At 48.1% G+C, this 18,133-nt stretch overlaps 1 protein-coding gene across 2 annotated transcripts; it reads left to right on the top strand.

Annotated features, from left to right (window-relative positions):
* The first annotated feature begins 5,594 nt into the window (after positions 1-5,594).
* Positions 5,595-17,566, top strand: GEM (GTP binding protein overexpressed in skeletal muscle). Of its 2 annotated transcripts, none has more exons than XM_045896231.3 (5): positions 5,595-5,753; positions 7,103-7,439; positions 13,577-13,653; positions 14,547-14,751; positions 16,201-17,566. In XM_045896231.3, the coding sequence occupies exons 2-5, from the start codon at positions 7,112-7,114 to the stop codon at positions 16,476-16,478; spliced, it is 888 nt and encodes a 295-aa protein (XP_045752187.1). In that variant the 5' UTR covers positions 5,595-5,753; positions 7,103-7,111; the 3' UTR covers positions 16,479-17,566. The 2 variants fall into 2 exon arrangements, with proteins under 2 accessions (XP_045752187.1, XP_064444193.1); XM_064588123.1 differs by lacking the exon at positions 5,595-5,753 and adding an exon at positions 5,957-6,887.
* The last annotated feature ends 567 nt before the right edge of the window (positions 17,567-18,133 follow it).

Consider the following 18,133-nt stretch of genomic DNA (forward strand, 5'->3'; position numbering starts at 1 on the left):
TTCATCAATGATCATTAGGTGGTTGCTTTCACAAACAATGCTTTGATGAGCATTCTCGTGTCCATCTTCTTGTATAGTACAGAGGAAGCACAATTATGAGTAGAATTGCTAGGTTGCAAAGGGTATGCACATCTTAGATGTTGATGGTTGATCTCCAATAGTGGCCCTACCAACTTACACTCCCACCAGTAAGGCAAAGGAACCTCCCTTACATTTTCATCAACGTTGGCATTGTCAGATTTCTGAATGGGTATGTACTTGACCCCTACTTTACACATCTTCTCCAGGATTATCATTCCCTTTTATGGATGAGAAAACTGAGGCTAACGAGTGGAATGCTCTGAGAATGAATGAATGAATGAATGAATGATATGGTGATATTTTGTTTGTTTATTATTTCTTCCATTGGAACTTAAGTTCCATGAGTTATAAGTACCTATTCCTAGCCCTTAAGAACAGGTCCTGGCATAAGGTAGATGCTCGGTAGTTATTTATTGTTGAATGAATGAATGAATGGAGGAAGCTGGGCAGAGAACAGAGAACAGGAGCCTCCTCTTGGCTTTCTGAGCTACACTCTGCATTTCCTCACTCACCTGACAGGATTTTAGAAGGAGGGGCGCTTAGCAAGCTCTGCCACTGGAATGGTAACGCCTGCAGGCTGAGGCTGAGCTAACAGTGGAGGAAGGGTGAAAGCTAAGAATTTTTCAATGGAAAATGGAATCTGCTCAGCAGGAGTCTGATGAGGCGCTGGGGCCAGCAAGGAGGATGCAGCTGGAAAGAGTGTCCATCTGGATCCCACAGGCCTCTGGGTGTTGAGAGGTTATTCTTAGCCATCTTCTCTTCAGTCTTTATTTTCTCTTAATCAGGGCTCTCTTGATTTTGCAATTGGAGCCTTTTTCTCCCCCTTCTGTAAAGCAATGATTTTCCATATAGTAATTCTTTCCTTCTTTAGACTTCCCGGAGGGGGTGGGTGGTTCTTTTTGTGCTCAGACACTTTGCACATTGCCTCCCACCCAGCTCCTCCCGAGTGCTTTTGTGGCTGGTGGAGACCTATTATGTGAGCTGAGTATTTGACCCCATCTCCTTGTTTGTTTCCATAGAACTTAAGCACAGCATTCTCCTTGCTAATTATTTTTTCCTAGTAACATCAATGTGAGTACATTTCCCACCCTTCCTCCCTGTGCCTCATGTGTCCTGAATTCTGCTGGATTAATTTAACTTGAGCCTTAAGAGGCAGCAAAGCCGAGGGCAGGTGGCCCAGATCCAATCTTTGGTTCCTGCGTCATAATCATAATCACTGGCATTGACATGGTGCTTTGTGGTTGACAAAGCACTTCCACACTCAGTAGCTCTCCAGAATGACAGAAGTCAAGGCCTCTGGGGTCTAGTGACATCCCCAGCATCTGTGTGCCTAAGAAGTAAGGCCTGGGTTTGATGCTAAATCCCCTCCTTACCGTTTGTTACAGCTCTTACGGGGGTTACAAAGTCAGATGCCCTTGGGTCCAGGTAAATAATCAAATGAGGGAAGTTGGCTGGGGTAGAAAATGGTAGGGGCTAGTGAGGACTAATGGGAATTGGAGAACATGCCTTGCCTAAAGGCGTGGAAACGCAATACGTTCAAAAAGCAATTTAAAAACCCATTTATTTTATCACCTACTCGATGCCCAGTCTGCAATCTATCTTCTGCTGGTGGAAAAGGGAGAGCATATGGACAGTGTCCCCTTTGCCACTGAGTAGCGTGACTTGGTGGCATGGGTAAGCGCCCCTTGGTTGCAGTAGGTGTCCAGTGTCGATGAGGCAGTCTGGTACTGTAGACCTGAGTGAGTCGCTTGCTTTTAGGGTCATATTACCGACTGAAGGATGTACGGATCTTGGTCTACCCATCATCTCCCCTCCCTCCAGAGTTTTCAAGGGATGAGATTCAAAGTAATATTTTATTAATGGTTGTGCGGGTCCCTGATGCCCCGACCCACAGCCCTTGTCAAATGTTCTACTCCTTCCCCACTTCTTTCTACCTGCTCTCATCCCTTTTTGAAATCATGGGACTTGGTTGCTCAGGTCTATATTCTGAGAGAAAGAGTGACAGTGACAGAGACAGAGGTAGTCAGGGCCTTAAAGGAACCCCAAGTTCATGTTCTAATCCAGTGCATGGGACCCAGAGAGTAGAGAGGAAGAAGATGGCTCGTGCCTTTAAGTAAAGAAAGCCGGCCCATCGGTAAAATGTGGCCCAGTGAAGGTCATGGGCTTTGGCCAATCAGATAAAAACTCCTCTTTTGAGGGGAGTTAGGGGGCGGGCATGGCCTGAGGCGCCAGCATGGGACCGGGGCTCAAGGGTATCCCCTACTCTGAGTAGAACAGGTTAAGATCGTGGCTCCAGAGAGAGCAGCTCTGCTGCCTACTAGCTCTGTGACCTTGGCCGGGTGATTTCACTTCTTTCCTCATCATCTTCATCCATAAAACTTGGGGAAGTGCAGTGGTGATGAGGATTAACTGAGATAAGTCGTGCGTATCAGTAAATGTTATTTTTGTTTTGAGTTCTGCCTTCTAGCGATACTCATCTTCATGTTAGTTAGAACCCCAGGACGCCTTCAAATGTTGCCAGAAGGAATATGGAAAGAATAATTCATAGAATAAGAAACTACAATATTCTGCCAATATTTTCCTCTTCAGAACTTGCCACTTGTCCGAATGCCCTGATTCTACCTTTCTTTCCTCCAGTTCCATACCCTTAGATGGTCCCAGTGAGCTGGAATCCTGGACAAGGTAGCTGGGGTTCTGCTGGCTAAGATTCGGCTCTCAAATGCACTTTTTGTGAGGTGTAACTGTGATTTTTGCCCAAATACTCCAGCTTAACTGTTGTTCAGTTGAAATTTTTGCTAAGTAGTTGTTTTCCCATCTGGCTTTTCGTGGGACAGAAAATTTAAGAAGGTAGATTCTTTTATTCAAACGCAACATTGCTGTACTTACCCAGTCAATAGTGGACTGAAAGTCCCCCTCCCCAGCCCCCACCAGTCTTTAGAATTTGTTTTCTTTGGTGTGCCTCACTTCTACTAATAAAAAACAGTTCATAGTGGATATTGCCTAGGCATAGAATCAGGTTCTTGTTAATGTGAAGAATTAGGTTCTTATCAATGGCAAAAGTAGCATTGAGAGGCTATATGAAATGCTTATAGACTCTGATTTATTCTTGGTTTTTAGCCACATAATGTGCCTGTTGAGACCAGTTGACAGAGTAGGAGGTTCAGCATGGAAAAAGCATGGTAAATTCTGAAATGCAGATAATTCACAAATTACAGGTGTTTTATTATTTTTTTTCAAAGATTTTATTTAGTTATTTGACAGAGAGAGACACACAGAGAGGGAACACAAGCAGGGGGAGTGGGAGAGGGAGAAGCAGGCCTCCCACTGAGCAGGGAGCCCAATGCGGGGCTCGATTCCAGGACCCTGGGATCATGACCTGAGCCGAAGGCAGACGCTTAACGACTGAGCCACCCAGGCGCCCCTATACGTGTTCTACTATGGAGTCAGCTATATATTCTTGGATGATCTCTTTCCCTCCCCCAGACAACCCTACCCCAATCTTCTCCTTTCCCCACATCTGTGGCCATCCTCTCCTACCTAAACCCGGAAGGAAAACTCGATGGTAATGAAGGGTACCATCCAGGAAATTATGATACCCAGGTTCTAGTTCCGGCTAGTTACTACCAACTGAGGGGTAGTCATCCCTCTGGGTCTCAACTTCCTTATGTAGAAAGTAGGAGACTGGGGCCAAGGCACCTGGGACTAAATGAGCTCTAAATTTTTATTACTCCGTGAATCCCACCTTTGCCAGCTTGGGGCCTGGCAGTTCTCAGCAGCTGGTCACTTGGATAATCCCCAAAGCAGGTAACTGCATGCAGGATAACTGAGAATGGACTATAATCACAGCAGAGGCCAGCCACTCAAATAGATGCTGGGGCCTTTGGCTGCTTCTCGGAGCCACCAGCCAACCCAGAGATGAAGCTGGCTGGAAAAGTGGATGGATGTGTCGGAAAGGCCCGTGTCATCTCCAAACACAGTGTCTGGGAAATGCCCATGTCCCAGAAAGAGGTCCCCGAAACCCTTCAGCTGGTGGTGCAGTGCGAAGAGTCAGGCAAACCAGGTTTTGAACCCTGACTTTGCCACTTACACCAGCTGCATGACCTTGGGCAAGCTCTCTGGCCAAGCGTTCTTCTCCATAGAATGGGGGTAGCAATATATCTACCTTGCAGAATTGTAGTAGGATTGAGGTACTGCGGAGGCCTAACACTACCTACTCAGTACAGGTACTCAGAGGTACTTAGTAAATGGTGGTAGTAATAGTTATAATTTATCCTGTGCCCTTCATTCACGGGAGTCTGGCGTGGAGGTGGAGGAGCGCGGCGCGCCCCCCCCCCCACCGTGTCTGGCTCAGGGCTCCTCCCCCCACGGCTGGGAGGCATTGACTCCGTGCCACGTGCCACCGCCCAGCGATGCTGCTGATTGGAGCGCTGATTAAATCCCCTGATTGAGGAGCCTCCGCATCCTGGCCCACAGCAGCGCCAGCAGCATTTAGCACAATCTGCTTGGACCCCTCATCGAGTTGTTTTTTAGAACTGCCCTTTTCGGGCGCCTGGGTGGCTCAGTCCTTAAGTGTCTGGGTCCTGGGATCCAGCCCCGCATCGGACTCCCTGCTCGGCGGGAAGCCTGCTTCTCCCTCTCCCACTCCCCCTGCTTGTGTTCCCTCTCTCGCTGTTTCTGTCAAAAAAAAAAAAAAAAAGAAAAAGAAAGAAAGAAAAAGAAAAAGAAAAGAAAACTGCCCTTTTCAAGGTCTTGTCCCCTTCCGTCACCTCTCTTCGGCCCGGTCTCTGTGGGCCCGTGCCAGAGAAGGGAAGTAAAGCGATGCCGGGCTTTCCTCCCTCGTCCTCCAGAGAGAGGGAGACAGGAGGCAGGTAGAGGCAGCTTTCCGGGCAGCAGATGAGGCTCACACAAGCCCTGGCCACGCAAGGCGGCTGCAGCCCCCTCCGGGAGGCTAAAGTCTCCGCGGGCGCCCGGCCGATCCCCGTTTTTCTGGCCAAGCCGGGGTCCCAACTCAAACCTGCCTCTTTCTCCATCCTGTGTCCCGACAGCTCGGCAGCGCTCTGCCGGGAAGCGCGATTAAAGTGGCACTCCGTGGGGGCGCCTGGGTGGCTCAGTCGTTAAGCGTCTGCCTTCGGCTCAGGTCATGATCCCAGGGTCCTGGGATCGAACCCCGCATCGGGAGGCTCAGTGGAGAGCCTGCTTCTCCCTCTCCCACTCCCCCTGCTTGTGTTCCCTCTCTCGCTATGTCTCTCTCTGTCAAATCAATAAATAAAAAATCTTTAAAAAAAAAAAAGTGGCACTCCGTGTATTTTTCCAGCTTCTTAGACCCACCTGGTAAAAATAAAATAAAATAAATAAAGGAGCCCGGGATGGAACGGTCGTTATTTTTCAAAAGGTCGAGAGGGGCGGTCACATGACCGAGTAACCGTTTCAGCGAAGTGGCTGCAAGTCCGCGTTTGCTGCAGAGCCGCCCCCTCCCGGCGGGGGCGCTGACGTCACGGAAAAGCCCCGGCGCGGGCCGGGCGGCGCGCTATAAACGGCGGGGCCGCGGCGGCTGCGGGCGGCGGCACGGACGGCGGGCACGGCGCGAGCACCGAGCGCTCGGCGGCCCCGGCATCGTAGCCCGCACCCACGCAGCACACGCGGCCTCGCGGGCGCCCACCCGGCCGAGCCAAGTAAGCGGGCGGTTTGGGAAGGGGGTACCCCCGACGCCGGCGGCGGGGGGAGTGCGCGGGCACGGAGTGGGCGTTCCCGGCCCGCACAACTTTCTAAGTTGAGAGCAGAGGCCCTGGAACTTGCCGTGCGCTCTGTGGTTTTCTGTTCGGGGGCGGGGGGCAGAGTTTAAGGTGCAAAGGATGCCATTTGTATCAGGTTCCTTAGTTCAGTTCAGTAGGAAGGTCACCTCCTCCTGCAGACTCTGTGGTCAGAGGGCAGCCCTCGCTTGATACGTCATGCTTTTGTTGTTCGAATGCCAGCCGGCCAACTGAGGCACGGCTTAATGAGATTGAAAAACCGACGGTCATCCCCGTTAGTGGCCGGCGTGCTGGGGTGTGGAGTGTGGGTGTGAGTTTGGGAAGAGGAGTGTGCATTTCTCACTCTCACGAATGATCTTGCTTATGAAAAATGAGAAGGCTTCTGCTTTATGTCAAGTAGCCCGAGAGAACAAACCTCCGTGCAAGGGGATGGAGGCTTGCAAAGGGAAAGTTGGAGCAAAGTTGTTCCATGGCATTTAGGAGGGTCTTTGGCCTTCTGATTTTCCTCAGGAAGGTTGAAGAACTCTCGGAGTGGACGTGGTTTAGTGAGAGTGAAGCATTTTCTCTGCCAATTTGATAGGTCCGAACGTGAGCAGGTCATTTCCCTGCGGGAACAACAGGGCTTGGGGCTGGGATTTTTGAAACATGATGTCTGTGGGCAAGAGGGCAGAGCTGAGGCATGAACCTCAGACAGAAATTCTTTTTTGCCCCCAAATAATAGCTTATTCGGGCAGCTGGAGAGCATCAGGGCAACTTTACTAAACATGGAAGTTCCAATAAGTGCTTGTCCAGTGCAGCCAGAGGGAGTGAGGTCATTGCCACGTGTTTGCCACCCAGGCACGGAAGCCCGCTGGACGCTGGTGCAATGAAGAGCCATGTTTAGACAAGAGCAGCTAACCTGGCCGGCCGGTCCCCAGCTCCATTAACTTGTTGCTTTTCGAGCCCTCTCCGAAGGCTGCTGGTTTGCTCGGGCTGCCCGTGTGTCAGTGCCGAGTGGGCTTCCTGAAGGCTCGCTCAAGGATGGAGGAAGCAGGGGGGCAGTGGGTGTTGTTCACGGTACTTCTTTCTTTTTGTGAACGACAGTCTGCCTGAGGAGCTGGTTACTAATTGAAAGCCTCTTGGATTTGGGGACAGTTTCCTTGGGGTTCCGATATGTCAGGGTTACTTGGGTGTCACCCCATCTGCTGAGGTGCCACTGATGACTGACTGTGTGGTGAGCCCCCCAGGCTCCCGCTCACTGATGTGTGCCTCTCGGCTGCTCTGCTCTGCAGGACCCAGCGATGACCCTGAACAATGTCGCCATGCGCCAGGGCACTGTGGGCATGCGGCCGCAGCAGCGCTGGAGTATCCCGGCTGACGGCAGGCACCTGATGGTCCAGAAGGAGCCCCACCAGTGCAGTCAGCGCAGCCGCCACTCCGCTGGCCCCGAGGACCACTGCCGCCGGAGCTGGTCCTCTGACTCCACAGACTCCGTCATCTCCTCTGAGTCGGGGAGCACCTACTACCGGGTGGTGCTCATAGGGGAGCAGGGGGTGGGCAAGTCCACTCTGGCCAACATTTTTGCAGGTGTACATGACAGCATGGACAGCGACTGCGAGGTGCTGGGAGGTAGGTGGCCCAGCCCCAGTGGGCTTCTGTCCATCAGCGGTGGTCCAGTCCGAAAGAGCGAGGGGGTGGGTCGTTTATCTGCAGAGGTGGGAGCGGTGATTATGCGTCCCTGGCACTGCCTGGGGAAGCTGAGTCCCCAGAAGAGCCCTGGCATGGGGCCTCAGGACGGGAAAATGGAAATGCTCCTAGATGGAACCCGGGCCAGAAAGGGAATTTCTTAGATACCAGCGCCGCGGGGACTGGGGGGGTAGACTAATTAAAGAGGGCAGAGTCAGAGGGTCAGGATCCCACTTCTGGCTTTTGCCAACTCTGACCTGGACTTTTCAAGAGCTCAGTATGGACACAGCTTTTTTGCACAGTTATACCTAAAACCAAACAGATTTGAAAAGCTATTAGGGTAAGTTCATCAGTTTCCACCATTATTAGAGGCTTTTGAGGGCGTAAAATAGTTTAATATCTATATTTGAAATAGTGCAATATTAAATTTTTTTTAAGTATAACAGTGGTGATACATGTGTTTGTATATGTACAGGTTTTCAAGACAATGTTCCATGTACAATCTCACTTAAAATATTTAAGACTCGCCTGTTTGCAAAACGGATTTGAGGTGACGTAGTCACAAAAATGCATGTGTTCCTCAGATACATGTATGAGGATCCTGATCATCAGTGGTATTCATACAGTTGACTTTCAGCCACAGCTTCCATCTTAGCGTACGTGACCAGGGGAGCTACAGATCCTTATCTGCAGCTATAGACATAAAGGAAGAACCTTCCAGTGCTTGCCCGAGTGGCATGGTCTGTACTCTCACTTGCAACTCACAGCTGAATCACAGACTCCCAGGGTAGGGAACTGCCTTAGTGATGAGTTGGTTCTGCCCTCTGCTTGACGCACAGGAGTCCTGCTCCTTCCTCCCTCCTGTCAGCCCATTTTGGCCAACCGTTGCTTCTTGATTGTCTCCAGGGTCAGGGAGTTCACTGCTTCACGTGGCAGCTCCTGATCTGGACTGTAAATGATGACTCATTGATAGAACGTTGATTTCTCTCCTCACTTCTGGAATCTCAGGGATAGCTAAATGAGAGTCAAGGAGAAATAGGGTCAGTATTGGAAGGCTGATTTTCTCTGTAAAGGCTGGTGGGCGACTGTTGGTATAGGAGAAAGGGAGGGAGGAACGAATATCTAGAATGCATGTTTGCAGTGGGAGAGGCGCTTTATTGGGTACCTTGTATCTGCTACTGTTAATTTTGGTACTTATAAAATTCCTGTACTCATAGGAGTAAACTGAGTCTCAGGGATCCCAAGTAGCTTACCTAGAATCAGTGGGGTAGCTGGAATTAGAGCTCAGGCCTTTGTCATCTTAGTTCCGTGGTGTCCTTACACTGCCATTGACAGGGAACCTGCTATGTGCCAGACACTCTACGAAGTACTTCTCCTAAGTTTTTTCTGATAAAACAAAAATCGAGCCAATTTTGTATTAATATCCCTGTTTTACAGGTGGAGAGATGGAGGCTTATGACATCACGTCACTTTCCCAGGGTGATAAAGCTAGCCCGTGGTCTGGCCGGCAGTCAGACCTGGTTGTGTGCATTCACTGTGCCCACCAACCCCTGGGTTTGGCGTCCACGTGCTGGTAGTGTCAGGTGCACACCTGGCTCTGTGCCAGGCTCCGGGGTACCCAGTGACGTGTAGGATGCAGGACACCCTCTCAGGAACAAGTGAAGTGTCAGTGGCTGTAATTCAGAGCAGGGTGAAATTGGTGAATACCGTAAGAAGTAACAGGAAAGTGTTTCGGGAGATTGACGGAAGGAAGAGATCAACCAGGAGTCTTGTTTTTTGAGGGAGGTCTTGAAAAATTTAGTGGGTAGCAGACTTTCAAAAATGTCCATTCGAGTGGAGTGGTACCTCTCGGGGGGTGGCATCATCCCCATAGGCATAGAGTGTTAAGAAGACCGACTCATACCTGGAATCTGGGAAGGCAGGCTTCGGTATTTGGGAGAACTCTTTATTTAAAGTGGGGAGGGAGAGGGAGAATGCTTACCTCCTCAGAGAATCTTGGGCAAGAAGCTTCTCCATTGACCCATCCTATCTAATGTGTCCTATTTGAGTAACTTAATTTATACTGTCTAGGATTACATCTCTTATCTGTAGGCAGCTGTTGGAACCACTAGGGGCCTCATGTTTCCAAAGAAGAAGGTTTTCCAAGGCATGCCCCCACATTGTTCTTTTTTCAGCATTAACCATAAAAAAAAAAAAAATCCTCTATACAATACTCTCATCAGATTTTCTTCTAATAAAGATGGATGTTGTTACAGCTATATTGCAATAATCTTATGACTCTCTCTACACATTTAATGCCATTCATTTATTCATCCCTTCATTCATTCCTAAATAGTTAGTGAACATACACCATGTAATTCAGTGAATCACTACGGGGATGTGCAAAGAGTTCTAGGGCTTCCCCCTAAAGATGCTTACAGTATGTGCGATAGAGACGGATGTACACCATCTGTACACCAAGATCGGGTGTGATGAGTGTTTTGAAAGAGGTACAAGGACAGTGCTGTGGGAAATCAGAGGAGGAAAGATTACTTTTGGCTGTGGAAATCAGGAAGGGGTTCATGGAAGAGGCGGTCTCGGAGCTGGACCCTAAGAATGCCTGGGGCTTGGAAGGCCTGAGGTGGGTGGGAAGGTATGGCACCTGCACACGGAGAGTCTGGAAGGAGCACTGGGCTTCAGGCTGTCGGTGTGGGTTGGGAGCCCAGCTTGGATTCGGACGTAGCTGAGCGCTCTCGCACAAGGGACTGACCCTCGTCAGACTTCCCCGTTATTGAAACGGACCATCCCTGCTTCACAGGACATTAGAGGAGTCAAGGAGAGAACATATACTAAGCATGTAGCCCAGTGCCTGGCATGTAGAAGTACGGAATGAATGAAAGAGCCGATTCTGAATCTACCGTTCCTTTCCCTGGACTTACCTTCTCAAACTGGCACTTCAGTCACTTCTGGTCCCCATCCACTCTCGTCCTACTCCTGGCCAGGGCCCTATGAGACGCTGCAGGAGGCGAGGACAGTGTTCCTAGAGCAGGTGTTCCTTCAGGGCCTGTTGGCATCTCCTGGGCTAGGAAAGCTGAGAGCCATTGAGAGTTTTGGGGGAGAGGGATGTTGGAGCCTCAGAGCTTTTGAGAGGCTGCAGGAGCCCGTTGCAGCGTGAGAGAGAATGCCTGTGCAGGTCCCACACGGCACTGGAACCAGTCCTGGGCCGGGGGGCCCTCCACGCACAGTGGGGGTCAAATGAAAGGTTAAGGTGTGCTAGTCCAGGGAAGATAGCGACGGTCACCCAGTCATCGGAGCTCCAGCCTACCCCCTGAGGATGATCTCTCATTACACAGAGTGTGCAAGTGCACCCCCAGAGCATGGGAGAAAAGAGGACTTCCCCAGACCCAGGATCCTGAAAAGCCCTACAAGCTAATAGGCCTCAACCCTTTCTCCACACACCTCAACCCAGGGCAAATTTCAAAGGACTCAGTGCTTAACCGACTGAGGCACTCAGGCGCCCATAGAATTCATATTCTTTTATCTCCCCTCTCCCCACCTGATTAGCTCTTGAGAAGGCTAAAAAGTGAGTGACAAGGGGAGGAAGAGAAACTAGAGCTTTGGGTGCAGGCAGGGCCCTCTCCTGGTTAGCCGAGGGCCAGGAAGCAGGATGCTTAGTGTTTCTGAAGAATCCGTGGGCCTGGTAGCCAGAGGCAGTATGTAAACCTAGGTGTGGGTCACACGCAGTGAAGCAGGGTGGAGACACGTTGTTTTCGGCTCCTGGGTTTGCCGCACGATTTTCAGGCAAGGGTAAGTCCAGGAATCTTGGCAGAACAGCAAAGCAGTTAGGCATCTACTTTTTAAGTTGTAATCCTTAAACCACTTTTTCTCTAGGCTGATGTTCTGATACCTCGTGAACCAAGGGAAAGTTTGGGTTTGCTTTTTCCCCTAGCTATTGCAGTGTGGTAGGTATGTTTCTCTTTGAACTGCTGGGGACCCTGGTGAATCCCTTGTACCTGCTTTTGGGTGGTGAGTGGTAGGCTGAGGACAGAGAAAGTGCTGTTTTGGATTTCCTGAGCACAGGGAAAGCTTTTAGAGAAAAGAGAAGAAGCCCAAGGTAGCAAGGGGCAGTCAGCCGGCCCCCCTTCTGTGCTGCTTAGGCTCTGACCATTTCCATTTGGCTGTATAAATATGCTGTTGAGTCATACTCTGTCATACTGTGCAGTAAGCCAGATTGTGCATCGCACTGTGATCCCAATCATGCTGCAAGTTGTGCATGGCAGACAGGATGGGCATAAAAGACTTTTAATCCCCCAGTGGGGACACCGTTACCATTGCTTAGAATGATACCTTGTGGAGGCAGGGAGACTGACAGAAAGACAGAGCCATCCCATCCCTGGTTAACTTTCTTCTCATTTGTCTGTGTTTTCTTTCCTTTCCCTCCCCTGATTGCATTTCCTAGATGAAGAAACATTTAAACAGGAGCATTACTTTTAATAAACCCCTTATTCCTATAAAATAAGAAATGCTCTGGTTTCCCCAAGTGGCACTTTTAAGCTGGCTTTTAGCTATGGTAGGAAATGCCACGTGTGGCAAGAACCAGCCTCCTCCATCCGAACAAGTGAGGACAGCAGCTAATATTTATTGCCTTTCTACTTTGTGCCCAGGCTTAACATAGGTAATGGTCATGCGGCCTTAAGGCATGAATACGGTTATCAGTCCCATTTCGTAGATGAAGAAGTTGAGGCCCAGAGCACTTCAGTGGTCCAGAGGCACATAGTTAAAAAGGGATGGCATCCAGATTCTACTCAGGCGTGCTTGTGCTTATATCCCCAGTGCTGTGGTTCTCATTCATTCATTCATTCGATAAGCATTTGCTGCCCACCTGAAGTATGCTGAGCGCTGCCCTACATGGGTGGGGGGGGGTGCTGGGGGTATAGCAGTAAACATCACAGATGCAGATCTCTGCCTTCACGTTCTGGGGGTGAGAGGGACAGAAAATAATAAATGGATTGCATGTTAGGTACCTTTAAGTACGATGAAGAAAAACTGGAAGGGAGTAAAATATTGGTAGGGAAGATGTATTGCAAGTTTAAGTAGATGGTGAGGGAGCGCTTTTGGAAGGAGGTAAGGGCGCAAGCCTTTTGGATTTTCCAGGGAACAGATTTAAGGCAAGAGGAGCAGCAAGAAAAATGGTAAAAAAAAAAAAAAAAAAAAAAAAAATCACTATGAAAATCATAATTTTCAAATGATGAAACTCAAAACAGGAAACCTCACCGTGAAAATAGAGTGGGGATGGGCTTCTTTGTATGCAGTTGATGGGAATCACTTCTGCAAAATCCCAGTTAACTCAGCCAACCCTCCCCCCCAACTGATTTCTGTGGGCTGGAGCTGCTCTGGCCCCTCGTACTGCTCACCCTTCACCTATACTCAGACTGGGCTCAAGTACAGGGAGGAAAGTTTCCATTACCAAGTGGAGCTGGAGGCTGCACTTAAGGCTGTACTTAAGATGGAAAAAGAAAAGCCTGTTTATTCCTAGGGAACTGTACTTTTTTGAGGGAGCAAACCTCAGCCAAGACAGGGACAGTCTCAAGGTTTTTTTCTTGCGTGTCTCAAAACAGGAAAAATGTCTCTGAGCCCAGAGCTCCTGAAATTGCCAGTGAATGTCCAGTAATCCCCCCACTGAAAGGTACAGTGAATTTCCATGTAAGGCTTACGAATGAGGCTTATGGTTCCCTTGGGTGATTCTCAAGCCATCATCCATTGAATCGGAGTCAAAAGCTCTCAGTGAGTTTATCCTTATAGATGGTTTCCCTAGAGCAAAGGTCTAGGAATGATGAAAACGAAAGCCTTCATTTCAAGTGGCTCAGTGAGACATATTCAGAAGACATAGGTGTTCTGCTCAGGAAGTACTGGAGGAACATACGTAGAACGTTGTGGAAGGTGATTAAGAAATAGTAATTTGCCTTTGTGAGTATCTGCATATTTGCATAATTAATTGCATATTTAGTAGGCTTACTTTGTAACATAATTTCCTACATGACACTCAGGTAAAAGTGTTGCCTATTTTCCTGACTCCAGTATTACTGTTCTTTCTTTTCCAGAAGATACGTACGAGCGAACACTGATTGTTGATGGGGAGAGTGCAACAATTATACTCCTGGACATGTGGGAAAATAAGGTATGCAGAGCCTGTAGCTCTCCGTAAATTCCTTCAGGGCTTGCCTTCCAACAGGCTGTTTGGTGCAAGGGTGACCTTGTCCTTTTCAGTGTTCTAGGTGAGGTGGGCTCATTTTCTTGATTAGCTTTTTTTTTTTTTTTTTTTCTGAAGTAGGAGACTGTTCTCAAGAAGAGGCCATTCACAAATGAGCTCTGAATAATAAGCAAGTTGCAGTGATTTGCCCTTAATTCTATTAAAAAAAAGACAAAAACGTCTGTCTGCTTTAGGAAAAGTGCCAAGAAGGATGGATGATCATTTAAAGCTATATAAAACCAGATTATATGAAGTTGACATTCTTTTTTTTTTTTAAAGATTTTATTTATTTATTTGACACAGAGAGAGAGAGCACAAGCAGGGGGAGTGGCAGGCAGAGGCAGAGGGAGAAGCACACTCCCCACAGAGCAGGGGGAGCCTGATGTGGGACTCGATCCCAGGACCCTGGGATCATGACCTGAGCTGAAGGCAGTCGCTTAACCAACTGAGCCACCCAGGCGCCCCTGAAGTTGACATTCTTAATACTCGTCTTCAACGTTTGCTTTTTAAAGATTTGGGGCTTCTGAGCCTCTATGCTAGATCTTCTCTTGGTTGGGAACCCTCTTCTCACAGAAGGATTTGAAATTTCATCAGTTGGGAAAAGGCAAAAGAGAGTTGTTGGAAGTCAGAGAGGGCTCATTTTTGGTAGATTAGCTAGAAATTGGAAATGTGGTTTGGCAAAGTCGTTGTATAATTTATCAACTCAAGCTATAGGAGGAACTGGATAGTAAAAACCTTAGGATACACAGATCGCTTCTTTGCGAAGGACGCTTCATTTCCCAGGCACACCGAGCTCAAGGAGTTTCTTCTCATTTTTTCAGGGGGAGAATGAATGGCTCCAGGACCACTGCATGCAAGTCGGGGATGCCTACCTGATTGTCTACTCCATCACAGACCATGCCAGCTTCGAGAAGGCATCTGAGCTGCGGATCCAGCTCCGCAGGGCCCGGCAGACTGAGGACATTCCTATCATTTTGGTGGGCAACAAAAGTGACCTGGTGCGGTGCCGGGAAGTGTCTGTATCAGGTGAGAGGGGTGGTGCCCCACCACGGACACCCTCTCGGGGTCACCTCCTTTTCCTTCACCTCCCTTTCCTTCACCAGTCTCCTACTTCCTTCTTTGCTTCTTCTTTCGTGAAGCTGGCACCAGGGACTCATTATTAAAATGCTCCGTGGAGTATTGTGTAGAAGATGCCAGCATTCCCAGCAGATGATCCCTGTGCTGATGGCCGCCCCCTTGTCCATCTGGGCTACTTGCTGGATTCCCATTTTCCCCAGCCTGGAATTGCTTGTGGGAAAAGATTATGCTGGGGGGGGTTGGATTTACTGGCACTCCCCAGCCTTTTCTCCTTGTCCTTTTCTCTTCTCTGGGGAGCTCTTAGGAGTTCAGGGAAATAGAAGTAGTGTCTTTATGTAAGAAGGATGGGAACTCTGATGTGGGGGCACTGTGGGAGTTTCAGTGAGAATAAGCATTCCACTCTGGCTGCCTCTGGTTCCTGGAGACCCTAGGAACACCGTCCCGCCCCTTGCCTTTTGCTTCCTAAGTTTCCGTGAAGGCATCAATCTGATGGTGTCACCTAGACATCTTCATGCGTAGTTCAGGGATATCGCCTATTTGCTGGGGACGGGGGGCCCTTGAGATTTTATTGTCCACATACAGATTTGGTTCCTGGTACAATGGTAAAAATTAAAACCCTGCATTGCCAGGCCCCACTCGGGAGGAAAGAAACCTGATGAAGACTTAATGTCTACAACTAGCTTGGGAATGTCTTACTCTTAGGAGACGACTGTCTACACTGATCATTTTTTTCTAAGCCAAACTTGGATACGTGGTCAGTGAACACAACGGAACTTTTGACACGGAGGCCGCTCCAGAAAAGCTTGTTTATACAGTGTGCTGGAGACTGTATTGTACATTTGTGAAATAATCAACATTTTTTCAAAATAACCTCATCAGAGCTTTAACATCATTTTTTAAGAGAGGAAAGTCAAAGAGTAGGATTGTTTTTCAATTCGGGGAAACTGAGTCAGCAGAAAGCGTTAAGAATCCGAGTGTGAGGATGAAGCAGGCCTGGATTCACTTCTGCCGCTTACAGGCTGTGTGAACTCCCTCATGTTTTTAAAGATCACCCCTGACCTCAGTTTCTTCACCTGTCTGGGAGGGAGAATGTGTTTTTCCAGTAACATGGTAAGTGCAGTAAGTGAAGGCTGCGGTTTTTACTGAGTTGGTGTTACCGTGGCTGATGCAGTTGGACCTCCACACAGTGCATCTGTGGTGGACCAGCTCTAGAGCCCACCTCTCCTGCTTGCGGGAAGCTTCCTGTGACCGCCTCCCTGTGTGCTGGGAGGACACTGTCACCACCATGTGGCCGCCTGACCTAGAGTTGCCCGGCGACAGCTCCGAATACGGAGCCCGCTAACTTGGCCTGGGCCATGGAGCCCCTCTGACTTTCTTCTCCCCTCCTTTCCTCCCCAGAAGGGAGAGCGTGTGCTGTGGTGTTTGATTGCAAGTTCATCGAGACGTCAGCGGCCGTCCAGCACAACGTGAAGGAGTTGTTTGAGGGCATTGTGCGGCAGGTCCGCCTCCGGCGGGACAGCAAGGAAAAGAACGAGCGGCGTCTGGCCTACCAGAAAAGGAGGGAGAGCATCCCCAGGAAAGCCCGGCGCTTCTGGGGCAAGATTGTGGCTAAAAACAACAAGAATATGGCCTTCAAGCTCAAGTCCAAATCCTGCCATGACCTCTCTGTGCTCTAGGCCCCCAGAGTCACCCCAGATGTCCCCCTATGGACATCGTTGAACACCATTGGGACCGATAATCTATATTAGATTGGATCCTTAAGTATTATTAGATAAGGTTTCCCCCATTGTAGCTGGGAATTAGCTTGTTAGCCTCAAGGGCAGCATCATGCATGGGAAACGAAAGATCTTTGTAAAATCAGTATTTATTTACAGGAAAAGCCTGACCTTGCTACCTGAACACCCAAGACTCATCAGAGGATGTGTTTGGGGTTCACATGTGTTTGCTCTCTCCTCTGGATAGTAGAGAATTGAAGCCTACAAAAGAATGCTCAGAACAAGAACTTTTTGTTATTAAAATGTCACCCAGTGTTCCGATACATGAATTTGAGGCCAGTGGGCCATAGACAAACACAGGAAAGCTGTCAAAGGATTTATCCAAAGGAGGGAGAATTTCTTTCTCTGTACCTTATATTTGTGGAGCTAGGATTGTAGAACCAGGCTCATCATAATCATGACTATTATTGCTCCATCAAGCTGTGAAAAGAAATGATGGACCTTCCTGGAAACTAAAGCTTAGTGAACAATTTTTGTTCCATGCCCATAGTTGGGGATCCAGAAATTTGTAGAATTGGGAACTGATAGGGGTACCACTTAAGGGATCAAAAATCATATCTTGGCTTTTGTGTCTTAAATTTTTTGTTGAGGGGAAAATTACTTAAATTCTACTTAGTCAAACCATCTTTTGTGTTTTCATTGTTTTTAAGGTCTTGGGGCCATCATGAATATATTTTAAAAATCTGAATTATTGATAACCTGGAGTGCAAAATGCCTAATTTTGAAATATAATCAGAGGTCTGAATTTTTATAAAACACAAAACAAATACTTCAGTATTTTGGGTTGACCCTTATATGCCACAGCTCTGCTCTATTTATTGTTATTTTGCAAAATAATAACCATTTTAACATTTGATAAAGCATATTTATGAACATATTTCTTAATAGGAAAAGTGTCCATTTTATTACCATTTTCTATCTTTTTCAGAATATGCAAGTTTTTACCTATATATCTTACAATAAAAGAAATAAAATCTTTGGGAAAAAAAGGCATTCTTAAATGTTTTTTCCTCCCCAAATAAGACGATTATGATTCTTTGTTTGTTTTTAGAGCAAGCACACTCTACAGAAACATACCTGTTATTTTATTTCTTCTTTTCATTGGTGGTAGCCCCATTGTTATTTGTTTCAAAGACTATCCCTGACATCTCTCCTTCGGAACCATGACTCACAATAATGCAGAGTTATTTTTGGCTAATACAGTTGGGAAGTATTTGGGGTCCTCTAAATGCTAAGTACAATAAAAGCCAGATTGATCTTTTACTTTGGCAAATTCCTGACTGAACAGATGGACCTTTGCTCCCCAAAGGCTCATGGCCCTAAGCTTGACTAAAGCATTAGAGGAAATTAGATTAGGGGGCAAAGAAGGAAAAAAAAAAAAAAAAGGTGGTTTTCAGCCTGCAATCTACCAGGCATGACTGTAACCAAATTCTCCTTGATGGCATTAATATCAGTTTGACCTTCCCGTGGCTGCGTGTGACCCCTTGCTGGAGTGGGATGACCCGGTGTCCCCCTTTCACATCAGTGGCCCCTGCGTGTACCTTCTGGCACCTCCC

Source organism: Mirounga angustirostris, unplaced genomic scaffold, assembly GCF_029215605.1.
Source record: "Mirounga angustirostris isolate CCGP_5_RB_7025 unplaced genomic scaffold, mMirAng1.0.hap1 SCAF_4, whole genome shotgun sequence".
Classification (NCBI taxonomy): domain Eukaryota; kingdom Metazoa; phylum Chordata; class Mammalia; order Carnivora; family Phocidae; genus Mirounga; species Mirounga angustirostris.

Coding starts and splice junctions, on each gene's coding strand:
- GEM (XM_064588123.1), top strand. CDS start 6,852: ATGGAGGAAGCAGGGGGGCAGTGGGTGTTGTTCACG. Junction 7,440..13,576: donor CGACTGCGAGGTGCTGGGAG/GTAGGTGGCCCA, acceptor TTTCTTTTCCAG/AAGATACGTACGAGCGAACA. Junction 14,752..16,200: donor CCGGGAAGTGTCTGTATCAG/GTGAGAGGGGTG, acceptor TTTCCTCCCCAG/AAGGGAGAGCGTGTGCTGTG.